We start from the raw sequence: 20,572 nt of genomic DNA, 5'->3' as shown, positions 1-20,572 counted from the left end.
TTATAAGTTTAATATAGCAGTATTTCATGATTTTCAACAAAAACTATTTCTCTGTGTTCTGTACCTGAACAAATTCGAGATAACTGTTGTATAGGCTTGTAAACTCTGTAGATAACCAGCATGTTAACAGTGAAACCTGGATTGTGGGATTAACAACAGTGATAGTAGCTATCACCAGTCGTGCCAGCAATTTTGCTAGAAGCTTTACATAGTCAGCTCATTTAATTCTAACAGCCTCCTCTTCAGAAGTTGTTATTTTCCATTTTAGAAATGAAAACATGAAGATTCAGAGTTAAGCCATTTGCCCAAGTATAAGGAGCTCTTAATGGTAGGACTAGAATTCAAACCCAAGTCTGCCCAACTGCAAAGGCAGTGTTCTTAACAAGTCCGCTGTTGCCCTTATTGACCTGATCGCTATGTGGGAAACTTCTCTGAAGCACTGGGACCATCGAAGCACCTTGGCTATCCCAGAGGACTCACAGTCCAAAATAAGATGCTCAAATCATACTTTGTGTATGCATGTGCGCACGTGTATGTGTGTCTTAAGCGATTTCAGATGTAAAGCAAGAAGTGAGCAGAGCAAGATAAGGTAGGAGAACACACTTAGGATAGGATGCCAGCAGGTACAGGACCACAGTGTGTAAATCCCGGTATATAATGTCCTTATGTCCAGTCTCACTCTTTCTGCTCCATCAGCATTCCTTAACTATGTCATGGAAACATGGACAAAAGTTGAGATTTGAACAACAGTGCCAAAGGCCAAAAACACATACTTGTTCTGCAGGAGAAGTGCGGGGCCACCAGGAAGCTTGCCAGGTAGTCAACTGGAAAGACATAGATTTTATCTGCCTTTCTTAACACACGGGTGCCAGAGCTGTCAGCCCAGCAGTGACGTGATCATAACAGCATGGGTTTTCCGTCCCTTTGCATTAGGTAGCAGTCATTTGTTCTGTCTTATTTTCTACTTATTCTGTCTTTGGCATAGCTTACAAGTTATTTTCTTAGTTATTATCTGTATTTACCACATCTTCTGAATTCTGCTTATGTCTCTCAAGTTGCTTCCTTATTTATTATCTGTAGTTCACAGAGCCTGAGTTGTAGCTGTATATCAGAAGCTTGCTGTTTGTGCTAACACTCTTATGAGGCTCCTCTGTCCTGCTTGTTTTGTGTCTTCCACAGCAAAAGTGAATATATTCACACTACACGTCGCAGGAACGTTTAGCTGCCCATAGGCCTAGGTTAGCATAAATAAAACTCATTCTTGTGGGGTTTTTTCAAGTTTATTTTGCCTTCTACTATTCCTTTAACAGATATTGCTTATCACATACAAAATCCTTATCTTCCTACTGGGCAGTCCAGGTTCCAGCTGTCTTAGAGCCGATCTCCACACACAGTTGACCCTGGAGAGGAGTGTGGAGGGTTCCAGTGGCCCAGCAAGGAGTTCATAAACTGCAGTGATAACCTAAAGATTATGCAAAACATTGATTCAGAACCTTGAAAAAAAGGATTATTTTCTAATTGCCTGTTGGTAGGAATACATATGGTAGCTTTTATCTGTAAAGATGTCACCCTTTTATCCCTGTTTCACAAGAATTGTCAGCTTGCCTGGGGTCAGGGAGAGGGGAATAGGGAGGCACCCAGGGAAACAAAATTCAGAAATAGTTGTCTGACACCTTATAAAAATCTTTATTACCTTGAAAATCTTAGCTGTCATGACACTATTTTAGAAAATATTTAATTGAAAACCGAAGCCATGTAATTAATCATCCTTAATTAGCAATTATGAAGTGGCATGTACTGAAACATTTTTCTCTCAGATATAAATTTAACAGCGTAAGACTATTTTTACCCTGATGTAATCATATTGCATAGGCAATTGAATTCTTCTATGAGAGTTTGTCCTGCTCCTGAAATATTCACCTTTACTCATCCTCTTTTCTTCCAAGTGAGTCATTGTAAACAGACATGTAAAAGTTCAGGATCGAAGACTTGTGTTGTTTTGATTCTCTGTGGTATCCCTCTCACCTAAAATATCACCTGGCACATAGCAGGTGCAATAGTTAGGGTATGTGTTAGGCCACCATAACAAGGAGACAAATGCAATAGCAAATACGAATACAAAACCACAGAAGATTATTTGTCGTTTATCTGATGACACGCCTGGGTGAACAGGTCACTCGGTGCTGCAGCATCTTTCAGGAGCCCAGTTCCTACTTTTAGCCAGTTTGCCATCCCCTGGGGCGTTGTCCTAACCCATGTGGCCCAAGGTGATCCACACACATCCTATCTGCATAGCGCCTTGTGGGAAGAACCCGGGAGAGGGTCAACCTGACCCCGGTGTCTCATTCAGAACCCTCTTTCTCTCCCACGGGCTACACTGGAGTTTCATGGCCAGATCAGCCACAAGGAAGGTTTTGAAATAAAGTCTCTTGCCAGACAGTGAGCAAGAGACTTTCTGGCTGAAACCCGGGTAGGTTTTTTTGAGAAATGCCACTGCTACTGGAAATCAGTAGTAGTGCCTACCTCCTGCAGTAGGCGCTAAATAAATAAAAGTTCAGAAAAATTTAGAAGATTATAAAAGAGGCCCGCATATTAAAATGCAAAACACTTAAGATTTATTAAAATGCTTCAAGGGGCAAACTGGTATAGCTGGAAAGTCAGAGACCTGAAGTGGCACTGACAGTAACTCACTGAACTCTGTTACATATTCCAGATAGTCAGACTAGCAGGAATTTGAGACAGTTCCAGGCAAAGTGGATACAATTTCTTTTAATCTTATAATTAAAATATGTAGCTTCATACTTTGTTGAACTTTTCAAATATGTGTTCTGCCATTTTCAACAGTAATTCGTATTAGAAAATAATATGTAGGTTAACATTCTGGTTAAAAGTTGAAGTCGTGTGTTAGAGAAAATAAGTGTTGGGCTACAAATACTCTGAGGCCTAAACAAGGAGAAAAGTATTTATACCTTCACATTTCCGTTGATTTTCAAGCCTTAGTGTGTTAACATTTTTTTTACAGATGGGGGCTTTGGGGAATAAACAAATTTGAAAATGGGACCAAGTTTTTCCCGTAGCATTATACTTTTATTTATGTTCTCTTTCCCTCCAGCCACATGCTGAGCTATCCGTGGTATTGTTTATAATGTAAAAATTTAGTATTTTTCTCCAGAATGAACAGAGATACACATTGAAGTATGTATTTTCATTTCTCATTATGAAAATATATACCCAGCTTTTTCAAAGTGGTGATGATGAATATTAAATTCTATATCTTTATGATAAGTTTTTGAGTTTTACATTACTCTGTCCCCGTAGAGTAGCTTTTGGTTGTAGTTGGCTATTAATTATTCTGACTGTCTTTATGATAACAAATCAGAACAGTTTTCCTATCATTCTTCTTAAGAAATATCAGGTACTTATTTACATGCTGGGTTAAATAATAGAGTTAAAAACTGAAAACATTTAAATTTGCTTTTCTTAGGATATGTCAGCTCAAGGCTCATCTTCACAGCTTCCTAAACCTTTTGATCCTGAGCCAGAAGCTAAATATGGCACCCTGGATGTGACTTTTGACTATGACTCACAAGAACAGAAGCTTCTGGTAACAGTGACAGCTGTCACAGATATCCCAACATATAACAGGACAGGTGGCAACTCATGGCAAGTACACCTTGTTCTTCTACCTATAAAGAAACAGAGAGCAAAAACCAGCATCCAGAGAGGACCATGCCCTGTCTTCACAGAAACATTCAAATTTAATCATGTTGAATCTGAAATGATTGGAAATTATGCAGTTCGGTTTAGACTGTATGGTGTACATCGCATGAAAAAAGAAAAGATTGTGGGGGAAAAGATTTTTTATTTAACAAAATTGAATCTTCAAGGGAAAATGTCATTACCTGTGATATTGGAACCTTCTTACAATCATTCTGTGAGTATCTGATCCAATAGCCCAAATACAGTTTTATGTCATGGTATATATAATAGACACAATTTTTAAAATCTGTGATCAGCCCAACAACTTTTCTTGGTCTATTTTTTACATAGTAATCATACCTACAAAATTTCTAAGTCCTAGATAGGTAGGTATAACTTTTTCTCATCTCTAAAAGTTGCCCTTGAAGATTATATATGATTTATTTTATGTATTTTTACCTTCAGAGTCTAGCCCCGTATCTTATACCTTTGTTCTGTCCGTTGTTAACTATTTAGTAGGTGATGGCTTATGACATCGTCTCAACACCATGTAGAATTTACTGTTTTCTCTCCAGGTTAAATCTAAGTGATACTTTAGCAACTCTCTAGCCCCATACCTTATTTGATATACTGCAGAAATTATTTGCTCTTATAGAATATGTACTCCTGCCTAGGTCATAATTGATTATCTCTTCAGAACTGCTGTGAAATTATTTTTAAAGGTTCAAAAAAACCTCTGCACTCTTTATACTTCCCATTTTTTAAAAAACAAGTATTTGGCAGTGTTTCTGGGAGAGTACATCCGTTTAGTGCTGTGAGCTCTTCTCGCTTTGCTCTTGTTTCCTTCAGGTTCTGAGCACACACAAGTCAGTCGTGTGTGTGTGTGTGTGTGTGTGTGTGTGTGTCTTTCTTTCTCTCTCTGTTTCTTTCCTCTCCAGATATGCATATATATATGTATTTTGGCCTCCCTGCAGCATATGGAGTTCCCAGGCCAGGGATCACATCCAAGCTGCACTTGCGACCTACACCACAGCTGTGGCAACGCCAGATCCCTAACCCATTGTGCCAGACCAGGGATCGATCCTGTGTCCCAGCACTCCAGAGCCGCTGCTGACCCTGTCATGCCACAGCAGGAACTCCAAATTGTCTGTCCATTCATTTGCTGATTTCTTTTTTCTTTTTTCTTTTTTTTATGGCTGTGCTCCCTGGCATATGAAAGTTCCTGGGCCAGGGACTGAATCCAAGCCTCAGTTGCAATAACATCCACATTTTTAACTAAATTCCGAGAAGGTATTGCAAATTGCAGGCGACTTGCACCGTTCATTTAAACCAGGGAGATAGGTCAGGCCACATAGTTACTTAGATTATGAGAAATTTTGTGATATGCTATAAATGTACATTTTGAATTATATGTATTCCTCTCGTATTGAATAAGAAGCATTTTTTACACATAAATATATAGATTTGAAAGGGATTTATGTATTAAAATAAAGGTATAATATTTTAGAGTTGTTTTTAAGCTTTTAAATGTGTAAGCAGAAGTCCAAGATTAGAGTCTCGTTGAATTTAAACCAGGCAGCATTTGATCTTGTAAGACCTTCATTCCCGATAGAACCATCCCATTTATAGTAGATGATGTCAGCATCTTTAATGAGCAAAGGTGATAGTGAACACGGTATATATCTCTATGGACTTTTAGGGTAATACTTAGCCTTAATTGGGAAAATTGATAACTTCTTTTAAATTTCAGAATTACTGTTTTGGGGAAGTATCTCTTTTTTTTTTCTTTAAGGGTATAAGCGTTTTATTAGAGGAGAGAAAAAAAGTACAAGCAATATTTCAGAGGGAAAAAGATAACTTTTTAATAAAATTGAATATTGTATAACTCTTATTATGGTTTTTAAACCTTCTCATTGTTTGGTCAGAGTGATCACTAGTTAATCTGTGGAAAAGACATTCTTATATATAGAAATACCTGATTTATATTAGAAGAGAATGACCGTATCATCGGAGGTATGTATGTTATGTTTCTTTATTGGCTTTGTTATCTGTTCTAAATTCTCTATTAATCATATTCATTTCCTAAAGAAAATGAAGCCATACGAAATAATATGTTTTTTCCCTCTGGTCAAAGTAAATAATTTCTACACACACCTATGTGACGGGTATTGGCTTGTATCTTATTCTATGTTCTACATTTTCTGACAACCAGTGCAATAAATGTCTTTGGAATGTTCACAGAAAAAGTGCTAGATAAATAGTTTCTAAGACACAACATTTAATCTAAATAAAACTGTTTTCTGCTCTCAGAGAATTTTTTCTCTATATTGCCATGCTTCTCAAAGTCAGTGCCTGTGTTGAATTGTTGCTCTCTCTTGGTCTTCTTTCTCCACCTGCTCAAATCTCTTGCTTCTGTGCCAGAAAAAAACGAATGTACCACAGTTTTGAGGTTAATTCAATCAGTTGTCTTGTCATAAAAATAAAATGCTGATAGAACGTATGTATCCTATTTAAGCTTCAGTGTTAATGTTCTCTCTGCTTAAGTTTTGCTATTGACTGTATAGAGAAGTCATGTGATTGTAGATTACCTAGCTGATTTTAGCTCTAATTTTATAAGATGTAATACTATATGAGTGAGCGGCACTTTCATAATTAAACATTTAGTCTTGTAGCATTTGAACAGCTACTTGTGGTTGGGAGAACGCTAGCCTCTTGGCAAAGGAAAGTTTTAGTCCAGTCAGAAAATTTATAAATTATGGTTAAAACATAGTTGTTTATTTTCATGGGCAGTAATAGAAGAATAGAATTCTACATATAGAATTAAATTTTATAGCTAGTGTTTCAGACTAGCTATAATTACAGTTACATTTTCATGGGCAGTAATAGGAAAATAGAATTCTACATATAGAATTTAGCTTTATAGCTAGTGTTTCAGAGACTGATCAGATTAATACCTTGAGAGACAAATGATCAGTATCACCAAACTGACTTTCTGAGGACTAAGCCGAGTTTCCTTGAGTGAGATTTAAGTTAACATTAAGGGAAACATATGGTTGATAAGTGAACAGTAGAAAATAAGAGAGGTGGAAAAGCATGAGTTCTTTCTACTAACTAGTTGTGTTTTTTTGGATAAGTTATCATCTTGGACATCGGAGTTCTTATTAGTAAGTAAGATGCAAGAATTAAACCAAATGACCTCTAAGGTTCTGTCTATCACTCTATGCTGTATTCTCTGATTCTACTAATATTTGTGGGGAGAAAATTGGGTAAAAACAGAAATGAGTGAGTTTTCGGTGAGTTATGTATGCTCATGTATGACATTGTGTGGTGGACATTTATTATGTTTTCTGTCTCCTCCATACCTTGTCAGCAACCTTCCAGTGTCCAGGGACGTCCCGCTAGTCCCAGCTCCCAAAATCAGGCTATAATTCACTCTCCCAGTCTCACCGGTAGCTTGGCTCATGAAGATAGGTAGTATTAGTTGATGAACGTGCTACCTAGGCTCTCCACTCATATTCACGTCCAGGAGACCTCAGTACAGACTGAACAGAGAAGCAGATGCTATGCCTAAATCCTTTTCTCATGAGGTTGATGGTGGAGGAATCTGATCCGTAGTAATTCCAGTATAGCTTTGCTGGTGTAAAAATTGTATTGGTACTGAGCAATAATAAATAGTAATTGGAGGAAAGAAAAGACCTTGGCATATACGTGTCTGATAGGAGCAGCAGCAAACTTCCTCGCCAGGTCAGTTCTGCAGTATGGTTGTAGGGTTTGTTCTTAAGCTTAGCCATGAGCCTGGTTCTGTAGTTATCCCAGTTCCTTTAATAATTTAAATAAATAAAATAAAGTTCCAGTGATTTCAGATTAAGAACTCTGAGTATTCAAATGTTGAAATAGCCATAAGGTTTAATGTGTACTTGCTGCAGCCCTTTCTTAAATCATATGCAATCCTCAGAATGCTGTCAGTTACGCTGCCTGCCGTGGTGCATCCCTCCCGTAGTGTGAGCTTTCTTCACACAGTAACCGCGTTCGTCTGGCACTCTTTCCTGGTGTGTAAGGCCAGTGACTTTCTTTGTTTGCATTTGTGGTACCATATAGTAATCGCTCCATTGCAGTGGTCTGGAATAGCCGCTGTCTTTTCCTCCCTCAAGTTTTATTTCTTATTCAACTTACTGAATGTATCAGTAATATTATGTTTATCATTATATTTATCAGTAATGAAACTTTATTCTTTTTCTCATAAACTTACAACCCTTCCTGTACAAACCACACTTAATTAGTATCATGTATGCAGAGTAGTCTCTCTGGCTATAAAATGGAGACCTCAGTCCTACAACTACAAAGCCCTGGATTCGGCTGACAACTATGGAAAACTTGGCAGTAGATTCTTCCCCAGAGCCTGCAGATAATACTCGAGCCCGGCTGAAACATCGATTCAGTCTTGGGAGATGCTAAGTAGAGAGTCCAGCTGAGCTCATGTGGACGGCTGGCCTGCAGAGAATGTGATGAGACTTGAGTTCTAATGGTGTAGGGTACTTCACATGTGCCTAGATGTCTACATGTCATTAAACCCGGTTCCATATTTTATTTCTATGAGAACACATAGCAGTTACGGGAAGGAGATGTGGGAGTGGTAGAACTGTACTGGGTGGGAAGAGAAGATTCTCAGTAACTCCTTGGACGTAAAGGTTGGAGAATGGAGGGGCGGAGGAAGAAGAAAGAGATAGTAAAATACCACAGAAGCTAAGAATGAGGCTTTGGAGGAGGGAGTACTCAGCCTTGTCAAATGCTGCTGGTGGAACCAATCATCTGAGTGCTGAAAACTGCCCATTGGATTTAGAATGTGCAAGTAATGGGTAGCCTTAGAGCGACCCATTTTAGTGAGCTAGTGTCAGAATCCATACTGGAGTGGCAGTCATGTAGACAACTCTTCCACCAAGTTCGGCTGTGAGAATAGGAAGAGGGAGGGGGCTCAGAAAAGATGTTTCTGAGATTAGGAGATATAGGGGCGTGCTTCAATACTAATGCAAATGATAAAATATGGAGTGTAAGAAATAGGAGAGCTAATTGAAGAGAGATATTAGTTGATGTGTCTGAGATGAATAGAGAGGCAGAAATGGTGCAGGTATTTCCAAGACATTTATTTCAACTGAAAACTGAAAGTGGAGTAAAGAGAGAAGTGAAGCTTGAAGGGGACTGATAGGTAGGGGAAGTAGAAAGGCTAGTGGACTGAAAGCCCAAAGGCTATCAAGGATAGATGCGAGGGTAGTAGTTGGGCAGGAATATGAAAGAAAAGGAGCTGTGGTTACAGAGGAGGATGTTTTCAGTTCACCTGCTGTGATGAGAAACGTCCAGAGTGAGATGGTGGGAGTGGGCATCTCAGGTGGAATAAAAGGTAAAGGCAATGGCGTTGGGTAAGTTGATCAAGAGAGGCCAGGCTCTGGAGCTCCCTGGTGACCTAGTGGTGAAGGATCTGGCATTGTCACTGCTGTAGCTCTGGTCACTGCTGTGGATCCCTGGCCCAGGAACTTTTGCATGCCACAGGTGCAGCCAGAAGAAACCCAAGAAACAAAAAGAGAGGCCAGCTGCTTGGATGGGTTATCCATGTGGGCATTAAAGTTACAAAAGATGGTGGCAGAAATTGAAGTGCAAAAGAAAACAGAATCAAGGAATTGTTGTTCTCAAGGAATGAAGAGAAGATGTTCCGGGATGAAGGGGAAATGTCTAGGAGAGAATATCTATGGAGACAGGATGACATGAGCCTCAAAGGAAAATACTTAAAGAGAATACTTTCTCTTCCACAATTTAGAGAAGCAGTGTTTGAGAGAGCAGCAGAGACCCTTGCTTCCTGAGACACTTTGGGTAGGAGAGAACAAGCAGGATGAAAAGTCTGCAGAGGCTGATGGACCCTCGGGGAAGAACTAGAATTCAGTGAAAGCAAGGTGTTGAGGGTTTGGAGAAGGCACTGAAGTCCTGGAGGAGTTTATCATAAATCAGAAGTACAAGAAGGCAGAGTGAAAAGATTCTGAAAAGGAGGGCCGTAATGGCAGTTTGTGTTCGTGAAAACACACTAAGAATAGCAGAATGAATGTTCAAGTAAAGAGATGGCCAGTGTCGTCAGGGATTTGCTTGCATTTATAGTATACCAAAATATCAATCCTAAGCAAAATTAGAGACTATTTAAATCTCAAATTTCATTTAAAGCCTAATTTAAATAAAGTATTTATGAAAATTTATTATTTCTAACATAAATTAAATGATCTTATCTGTCTTTATATACCGAATATCTAGTGCTGGTTGTTGTTATATAAACGTTCAAAGAATGGATGGGTGAGTAGGTACATATGGTATATATTTCTGAGTGATTTGCCTCTGGTGCTGGTTTTTGCAGCTAGTCGTGTGTTTTCTTGTTCTTCTAACTTATTTTATGTCTTCCTTCTAGATTTTAAACACTTTGAGAATAGATACTGTTGTTTTTCTTATCGAAATACTGATATTTTTCATAGAACCTAGAGCATAGATGTTAAATTGATTCAACAACATGTTCAGATAAACCTGATCACTTCAAAATTCTTACAAAATTCCTATAACATTATTCCCTGATAGGTATTAGCATCCTTAAAACAGCCCTATTAGGAATATATTATGACCTGGAATTCAATAAGCATGCGTCTCAGGGTAATTAAATAGGAGCACATCAGGAATTGCTTTATTTTTAAATAACGGTTGATTAATTAAGGATGTATATGCTCATGTAATTTATCATTAAGGGGCATAATGCCACAATCTCCTAAGAATGATCAGCCTTCCTCATGACTTACTGCAATGATGATCTTATTTTAGACACTTGTATTGTCAACCTTTAATTTCTAAAGTCCCTGTATCTCAAAAATGGCCTATCTTTATATTAATGGATTGAATTAATTTAGTTTGATATTTGTACTATTTTCTTTTCTTTTCTTTTCTTTTCTTTATTTATTTTGGTCACGTCCGTAGCGTGAGGAAATTCCCAAGCCAGGGAATTCCCGATTCCCAAACCTGTGCCACAGCAGTGACAACACCGGATCCTTAACCACTAGGCCACCAGGGAATTCCCTATTACTTTTGCCTGTAAGAGAGGTAAATTATGGCTTCACACTTTATAATTTGAAGGTGTTTTTTCTAAGAATATATTTTTGTCTCTATTATTAGCAAATGCCTTTTAAACTTATCTTCACCTATTTTCATATTCACTGTAATTCACACACTACCATTGTCAATAAAAATCCACATTTTCAGAGTTCACGTTGTGGCTCCACAGGTTAAGAACCCAACATAGTGTTGTGAAGATGTAGGTTCAATCTTGGCCTCGCTCAGTGGATTAGGGATCCAGCATTGCTACAAACTGTGGCACAGGTCACAGATGGGGCTCGGATCTGGCGTTGCCGTGGCTGTGCTGTAGGCCTCAGCTGCAGTTCTGTTTCAGCCCCTATCCTGGGACCTTCCATATCCTGTGAGTGCAGCCATTAAAGAAAGAGAGAAAAAAATCTATGTTCTGTAAATGTAGGTTACACTTCTTTGTAAAACAATTTAAAATAAATAGTTCATGATAAACTAGTGATAACAGATTAAAATCACTACATCAAGGAAAAAGCTACACATAGACAGTTCCCTAGACAATAACTGCAATGTGGGCTCACTTGATTGTTCACAGTGGCAGAAGGGTTGTATCCACTGTGCTAATTGTTTATCTTAGGCTTTTGATACATGGATGATAATTAACAAACAGTGACACTGACTGAGCTGGTTCTTGAGGCCTCTCTTATACAAATAAAAGAAATACCAAACCGAAGCAGCATTTTATTTTTACCTAGTCATTTTCCTCATCGTGTTCATGCTAAGTAGCAAGGTAATATCCAGGGGGCAAATGTTTCAAAACCAAAATACTTAATTCTAAAATTTTCACATTTAAATTCTTGTCAGATCATTTAAAAATGTAGGTTCTTCATTGAAAAAATAAAGTGGATAATGATTTTGGAAAATGATAGATTTGAAAATATATTTTATGAGAATATATTTTATTTAAAAAACCAGAGATAATGATATTATTTAAAATCTTCTCATCTGAACTAATAATATTAAGGTGTTTTTTCCAAAAGAGTCATGGTTTGGAGTTCCCGTCTTGGCTCAGTGGAAATGAATCCAACTAGGAACCATGAGGTTGCGGGTTCGATCCCTGGCCTCACTCAGTGGGTTGAGCATCCGGCGCTGCCGTGAGCTGTGGTGTAGGTCGCAGACATGGCTCGGATCTCGCGTTGCTGTGGCTGTGGTGTAGGCCGGAGGCTACGGCTCCGATTAGACCCCTAGCCTGGGTATCTCCATATGCCATTGGTGCGCCCCCCACACACAAAAAAAGGGGGACAAAAGAGTCATGGTTTTGTCTGCTGTGACATTTATTTTGAGGTTTACGGGGTTAATATTGCTTTTTCAGGGTAATGAATGTTGTAGGCATTCAGTGAGCATTAAAGAGAATTGATAAATACTAATTAGAAAAACATTTTTCTTTCTAGAAAACCTGAAATTTAATTTAGAAAAGATTTTACATTTGCCGCATTTGTGTTCTTATGGTGTAATGTGAGCTTAAGAAATACTGAATTCAGGTCTAGGACAGAAGGACTCAATTTTAAAAAACTGAAGTTGAAGGAAACTTTTTCTTAGTGGGTTTTTAGTCTCATCATCGCATTTGTTCTATTGACTCCATAGGGACCTGTAATGAGCCTGAAAAAAATAATCTACTTGACAGTTAATCTTTTTTTTTTTTAATTTTATTCAAGACAAAGAACAGTTTTGGTCAAAAATGATTGTACATGGTAAGGCTATATATAAATTCCTGAAGCTTGTTTATATTAGGCAGATATATTTTAAAAATTTCTACCACTGAAAATGAACTTGGCCCTGCAAGTACCCTCTGTGCTCATTCATTACTGGGAGTTCCTGTTCAAGTGAAAGACACATTTTTGGGTGTCGAGCGTGTAGTTGTTCTTGTGAAAAGGCTAATTCTCCCTAGTCCATGTGCTAGCAGTTGGGACATTATTGGTATACCTGTCCCAAGTACTTCCCAGTGCTGTGATGATAAGCTGAGGTCTGTGAAAACTTTCCTTGACTAGGCATATTAGCTGTTGGCCTGAAATAAAATAGGTGTTCTTAACTTACTTGAGTCATGCTACCATTATTTATTGTTTTATAGTTTAAATATATCCTTTGGTCTTACAAAAAATAATGATTTTTGTCTTTAACACTCAGACTTAAAAGTGTTTATATAGGCAACATCTTACCTGTTAACAGTGTTCATTATAATATAGTCATTCGGGGGGGGCAGCTGGTAATTAGAGTAGTACTAATTACATTTTTTGTAGCGGAAAAAAAACTAATAGGAACTGAAGCCTTCACTTTGGTTCACATAAGTTTTTTAATTTTATAGTGTTATATAAAGTATATAAAGTAACTTGCATGATCAAATGTTATATATCTATTAATATTTCCGTATTCTAGAATAAAAAATAAAATTTAATTTGGCTCATCTCTAAAGGAATAAGATACCATTTTGTTGATGGAAAATAGCTTGTATTATAAGTACCTTTTTCATATTAGTCAGCCTATTTGGGGGTGATATGTTTTTCTTTGAAATAATAGCTGTCATTGTCCCTTAAGCTGTGTTCAATTTCTAAAACTATATTCCTTATACCGACTTATTGGTGGTTTGTCGTAAAAGACCTAAGAATTTAATTTACTACATAGTGGAAATTTAGTTTTAATGCTAAAATTGTTAAAGACTTTCAAGATCAAGTTTATATTTGCATTTGGGAGGGTTGGTATATCATAGAGGTTGTAGGCGCGTAGAGGTTCTGCAGCTTCTGGTTTTGCATCTTTGGTTCTCACTTCTTTCTAACTGTGTGTTCTTGAGTGAATATTCAACCTCTCTGTGCCTTTTTTTTTCTTTTTTTTTTTGTCTGTGGAAAGGGGTCATAAAAAAGTTAATTCATGTCAAGAACATCGTCTGGCACAGAGTAGGGACTTTAAATATTTTAAAGTTAGATAACATTAGACGTAACCTAAGGTGGTTTATTAGGTCTTATTCATTGCAGTCTGGAAAAGAGGAAAGTAAAAGTGCTTGAATTCAGCAATTCAGAGAGTGTTTAATCCAACAGTGCAAGTAGCTAGTAAAATTTTTTTTCAGGAACGAAATATAATTCAAGCCTTGACTTTTTAAGATTTAACTTTTTAGAAATATATTTTGAGTAATTATAAAGAGATCTGAATTATAAATATTGTTTAAGTAAGTATGGTTTTATTATGTGCAGACACCTGGAGTAACTCATTATGTTAGCAAAATGTATAAGGCAGTTTAGGCTGGGTTATTCTGAGATAACAAACCCTGAAACTGTAATGCCTTGTAAACAACAAACATTTCTTTTTCACTTGTAATGCGTGTCCATTGTAGGTCAGGTATGGCTCTGTTCTATGTTGTCTTCAATCTGGAATCCAAACTAATAGAGAAAGTTCTTTCTGAGACTTGGCTGGTTGTCAGACAGAGAACATGACAAATTAATCCTTATCGCTTAAAGATTTTTAAAGCTTCTGCCCAAAATTGACTCGTGCCACTTCCACCGACATTTCAGTGTCTAAAGCAGGGGTTGGCAAACTTTTTCTATATAGTGCCTACAAGTTAGCTTTTTTGAGACTTCACAGGCCACATATGGTCTCTGTCACGTATTCTTTTTGTTCCTTTACCCTTTCTTCCTTATTTGTGTGTTTATTTTCTTCCAGTTTTATTGGTATACAGCAGTATATAACATTAAAGTGTACAGTGTAGTGATTTGACTTACATACAGTCCTAAAATGATGACCACAATAAGGTTAATGAACATCCATCACCTTACAGATATAATTTTGTGTATAGACACAAAATTAAAGAAATGGTAAGCATACTTTTCTCTCGTGATGAGAACTCTTAGGATTTACTCTCAGCTCTAATACGTAACAAACAGCAGTATGAGTTATCTCCATCATGCACGATATGCCCCTGGTACTTATTTATCTTATAGCTGAGAGTTTGTACGTTTTGGCCGCGTTCATCCAGTTCCCCCTCCTCCTCTGATGATCACAAGTCTGATCTCTTTTTTATGAGTTTTTTTTTTTTTTTTTTTTTGGCCTGCGGCACTGTGAAAGTTCCCAGTGTACAACAGTGATTCAGTATTTCTGTACTTTTCAAAATGATCACCAGAGCAGGTCTAGTTACCATCTGTCACCATTACAAAAATCTTGCATACTTATTGACTGTATTCCCCACACTGTGCATTTCATACCCCTCACTCATTTATTTTGTAACCGAAGGTTTGTGCTTCGTAATCTCCCTCACTGATTTCCCTCCTCCCTCCACTCTCCTTCCCTCTGTCAACCGCCAGTTTGTTCTCTGTGTCTATTGCTATGTTTCTGTAGAGTTAGTTATGTTTGTTCATTTGTTTTGGTTTTTAGGTTTCATATATAAGTGAATCACACAGTATTTGTCTTTCTCTGTCTGACTTATTCCACTAAGCATAGTACCCTTTAGATCTATCCATGTTTTGCAGATGGCACAGTTTCATTCTTTTTTATGGCTAAGTAATATTCTATTGTATATGTACTACCTCGTCTTTATCCATTCATCTATTGATGGACACTTCAGTTGTTTCCATGTCTTGGCTATTATTTAAATAACGCTGCAGTGAACATAGGGATGCCTGTGTTTTTGAATTTGGGAACCTAGAGCTAGTGTCAGTCTGCTGGTGGGCAGGGCCATTCCCGACATGTCTGGCTTCAGGATATGGGGTTTTCTAGAGCTGGTGATGCCTGCTGGTAGGTAGGGTTGGGGCCCAAGGTATCCCAGGGCTGGTGCCAGCCTACTAGTGGGTTGGGCTGAGTCCCAGGGGGTCCTGAGGATAGTGCCTGCCACTGGTATATGGGGCTGGGTCCTAGACCCCCTGGTGGGTGCTTTATTTCCTCTTCTTTCTGTAGTCTCCACTAAAATGACACTATCTTGGTTCACAAATTAAAAAGACACACACATGGACACATTCACATTTAAACCCCCAAGGTCACATAGAACTAGAATGAGGGCATCAGCAGACGTGAGAGGTCAGGGTCTGGAAGACTGTGGATGGAGGGTGGCAGCGATGCAGCAGATGGAGGAAGCCAGGTGAGCAGCGCACACAGGAGGAGAGAGAACTAATCTGGGCCATGAGACCATACATACGTACCTCGGAGGATAGCGTGAGTCTGGAAATAAAAATGAGAATCTCTGTAAGTCTGTAAAATGCTCTGTTGTAGCTCCATCTGGCATGAAGAATAGTGATGAGCTTGGGACTGGGCAGTAGATATCATAGCTTCCTTCTCAGGAAAAAGCCCAGTGGTCCAAGGTGAGACCACCTCACTCTGATATTCAGGGGTCCCCCAGGGAAATTGCCTCTTCCCCATTTATGCCAATCAGTGAACAACCTATGTTTAAAAGTACAGAATTCTTGGCCAGCTATTTGGTGGTACATTCTTAAATATGAACAGAAGTCATAGCTAAGGGAAAAACTCTACCAGCAAAGAGAAAACCCAGAATAAACAAACATTTTTTTTTAATTACCCTCAGGGAAAAGTACATAATGCAGAGATGAAAAAAAATTAAAAACCAATTCTAATTCGTATTTTCAGAAAGATTTGAAAAGACGTTACATACATACGCAGTTTTTGTTATTTGTTTTAGGGCTGTGCCTGCGGCGTATGAAAATTCCTAGGGGCTAGGGGTCAAATTGGAGCTGCACCTGCTGGCCACAGCCACAGCAACGCCAGATCCTTAAACCCCTGAGCGAGGCCAGAGATCGAACCTGCATCCTCATAGACACGAGTCAGGTTTGTTACCACTGAGCCACCACAAGAACTCCCTACATACACGATTTTTAAAAAGAGAGAATCCTCTGAGAAAGGAACACTCGTGGAAGAAAGGACTTTGATGGATTACAAACATGAGTGCCAAAGTAAACCACGTTCAAGGAAGGTCCGTAGAAGAAGGGATGCCCTGGGGCCGTGGCCCGGTCCAGCTCACCAGCTCTCCACCTGTTTCTGTACCACAGCCACGTGCAGTAGTTTACGCGTCCGCGGCTGTCTTTGCCCTGCAGCGGAGCAGCGAGTGGCAACTGGGATCACACGGCTGGCACAGCCGAAATTACTTACTCTCCGGCTTTTTACAGAAAAATGTTGCTATCCGTTAGTCAGATGATAGAAATGAGGGAAAATCTCCAGAAATAGAAAAGAAAACTAGAGTAGAAAAAAGTAGATGTAAAGACCAAAAGAAAAAAAATCAGAGGCAATTCAGGAGGATTTAATATATGACTGAAAGGTGAATCATAAGGAAAATAGAGGCGATGAAGTTGTATTAAAATAAAAGAAAATTTGAGAGAGATTTTGCAAGGCTACCTGAGATACTATTTCCCAGGATTAAGTCCTAATTTTTCCCCAAATAAAACTTAACTCACAAAAAAATAAAAAATAAAAAAAAATAAAAGAAAATTTGCCGAAGCTAAAGGGCTTGAGTTTCCAAGTAAAGGGCCTGAACAATAAATGAAAAAGCCCAGACCCAGACACATTGTTGTGAAATTTCAGAACGCCTCGGGGCAAAGAGAAGATGCTAAAACGGCCCAGAACAAAAACAAATGAAGATCAGAATGGTGACAGACTTCTCAGCTGCAATGCTAGGTGTGGGAAGCTTGAGGCTTCACAATTGCGAAGGAAAAGACTGTTCACCTAGTGTTTTATATATATTATTCCTTCAATAGTCATCATAACCCTATTATCGGTATCAGTATTTATCCCCATTTTACAGATGAGAAACATGTGCTTCCTCGACTTGGACTATCCCAAAGCCACTGTGTTACAGTTGATTGCTTAGCAAGCTGCAAATATTCCCAACCTTTGTCTAGTTTCCTTCCTGTGCTCAGAGGAGTACACATCTCAGATTCCCTAGAGTTCTGAATGCTAATAAGGTTCCACCAATTAAACGCATTCATGCATGCTTTGCAAGGTGCAAGTGAGACCGAGGCCGTCTTCCTGCTGCTCCAGGCAGGTAAGTTCAAGGGAAGCTGCTTTCCCCCCTCTGGCAACATTCTAATAGCTAGTTTTCAGCTTCATGGATGCTCAGAAGTAATTGCAATGGCAGTGATGACGTCCTGATCCCTTGATGAAGCTGAAATAGTTCTGTTTCTTAACTCGTACTGTGTCTCCCCACCTTCTTGGTAAATGTAATAACAGCTCCTTGAGTGCGTCAGTTTATCTGTGTTCTCGGAGTCATTCCTGCAGGACCAGCCTGGACCCTGCTCCTCCGGCTCTCCCACCCATTTTGTAAGCACCAAGTTTCCTGAATTAAATCTTTCTTCTTAAAATACCTGAAGGGATTCCTGTTTCCGTCCCTGGATCCTGACTGACGCAGGTCACAGTAAAGCCTTAGAGTTAATGTTAGAATTAAGAAAATCTGGCATTTCAGATTTTAAATTTTCAGGTTTTTAAAATTCATATCTAGGCAGTCCATGCTGTACAAGGACGCTGTCAGTTATATCTAGGATTTGATTCTAGTTAAAATAATTTTAACATAACTTCTGAGAACAATTGCATTTGTAAAAGGGGTAAAAGAAAAACAACATTCGTGTTCTTCCTTCAACTCGAATAGTGCTTCCATGTGCTGGGTACAAGTTTAAGTTCTTGATGTCATTTAATCCTAACAATTAGCCTTTCACAGAGGTAACAGACACTGTTAGCCTCATTTTATAGCAGACTCGTGTAGGAAGGTTAACTGAACCGCTCAGGGCCACACACTTTAAGTAAACTGTAGAATCGGGGGCTCAGTCCATCTCCCCAGAGTCTGCGCTTTTAGTTACTCTGTACTTTATCATTACACCGCACTAAATTGTACCTAGAGTAGGGTTGGATTTGTCTAGGAATATTGATGTAGAACCAACTTTAAATTATGCGTGTGTCTTTACTCACATGAAATGTGTTTTTATTAGATGTAATTATGTCTCAGAATCCCTAAAATGTCATTTTAGGGGGAAAAAATACAATGTAAAATAGATCCAGAAATGAAAACTAGAAATGCATTTTCATAATTAACACTGCTATGCTGCTGAGAATATATCATAACCAAAATAATTTCTTGAAAAATGACTGGAATCTCTCTTTGTGGCTCTGTACCATTTCTTTTCAAACTTTGGTCCTTTTGGAACTGTCAGATTTCTTGAATATTTCTCATTTACTTTTAAATTTTTTATGATCCTTTGCCCTAGAATGTATTGTGAACTATGTTGCCTCCTTATCAATCCTAAAATCTCACAGCTCAGATCAATGTTAACAGTTTACTAAATTGTGTTGGTTACATGTATAAAAGTAGAGACATTTGACGTATATTCCTTAGTGAATGGGATTCTTCTCAGAACAGGGGTTTGAATGTTTAAAATGGGGAAGATGATCCCATGTGGGTTTACTGGCAGTTCCCCCCCACACACACCTGTAATGAATGCATTGTGTTCCTGTTCGCATTTACAAGTCAAAAGTTTGTTTATAAGTTAATGCTTGGACAGTGTTTATAAGTTTGGATTAAGGCTAATGCATATTTTTAAAAGATTCCAGAGGACCTTAAGTACCACTTAGACTTTATTTCCTTTGGATGATGAGATAGATACATTTCCCATTCTCGGCTCACTCCCGTGGCAGTGGCCCCAGTGGTTTAGACCTGGAGAGCCTCAGGAAGCTGATGAGGAGACCCTCCACTGAGGAATCTGGCTGAGAAGGCAGCACTGAGAGTGTGGCTAGGTTGGTGATGCTGAGTGGAGGCTGTCAGCAGACGTCCTCTTAGACTCCTTGGCCAGGATTTGGTTACACGCTCATGGCTTTGCGAGAGAGACTGGAAATGCAAGTACCTGGCATTTTTGTCCTCAAGAGTGAGGCGAGCTCTCCCAGCAATAAATGAAGAGATTGGGAATGGCTCTTCACTGGGCAACCAGTAGTAGTCACTGTGGCTTACAAAGAGGCATCTGGGTTGTGCTTTTAACATAAACGCACTTTTTTGGAGGAATATATGTAAAATGAACGATTACTTCTCTAAATGTCTCCCCTCTTTCCAGGTACATAGTATATTTCCAAGCATGTGAAAAATATTTTGTATTTACTGCTGTATATGACCATTAATTATTTTCAAGATGGAAGTCTGTTTTCCAAGTCCGTGAGTTTGTTTCTTTTCTGTAGTTAGTTTCATTTGTGCCATATATTAGATTCCAGATATAAGCGATACCATATACTTGTCTTTCTCTTTCTGACTCACTTCACTTAGTATGAGAGTCTCTAGTTCCATCCATGTTGCTGCAAATGGCATTATTTCATTCATTTTTTGTGGCTGATTAGTATTCCATCGTGTATACATACCACATCTTTTAAATCCATTCATCAGTCTATGGACATTTAGGTTGTTTCCATGTCTTGGCTTTTGTGAATACTGCTGCAATGAACATGGGAATGCATGTATCTTTTTCAGTGAAAGTTTTATCTGGATATATGCCCGGGAGTGGGATTGCTAGGTTCGTATGGTAGTTCTATGTTTAGTTTTCAGATGTACCTCCATACTATTTTCCATAGTGATCGTACCAGTTTATATTCCCACCAACAGTGAAGGAGGGTATCCTTTTCTCCACACCTTCTCCAGCATTTGTTATTTGTTGACTTGTTAATGATGGCTATTCTGACTGGTGTGAGGTGATACCTCATTGTAGTTTTGGTTTGCATTTTTCTAATAATTAGTGATGCTGAGAGTTTTTTCATGAACCTG

At 38.5% G+C, this 20,572-nt stretch overlaps 1 protein-coding gene across 2 annotated transcripts in view; it reads left to right on the top strand.

Moving 5' to 3' along the window:
• The window catches only part of SYT14 (synaptotagmin 14), a 142,194-nt gene that overhangs the window by 75,620 nt on the left and 46,002 nt on the right, over positions 1–20,572 (top strand). For both annotated transcript variants that reach the window (XM_047752688.1, XM_047752687.1), the window contains exon 4: positions 3,485–3,934. In XM_047752688.1, the coding sequence (XP_047608644.1) occupies positions 3,485–3,934 (450 nt within the window). The remainder of the gene's footprint in view (positions 1–3,484; positions 3,935–20,572) is intronic.

The sequence above is a fragment of the Phacochoerus africanus genome, chromosome 11 (assembly GCF_016906955.1).
Source record: "Phacochoerus africanus isolate WHEZ1 chromosome 11, ROS_Pafr_v1, whole genome shotgun sequence".
Taxonomy (NCBI): Eukaryota; Metazoa; Chordata; class Mammalia; order Artiodactyla; family Suidae; genus Phacochoerus; species Phacochoerus africanus.
This window is presented reverse-complemented; position numbering and strand designations above follow the sequence as displayed.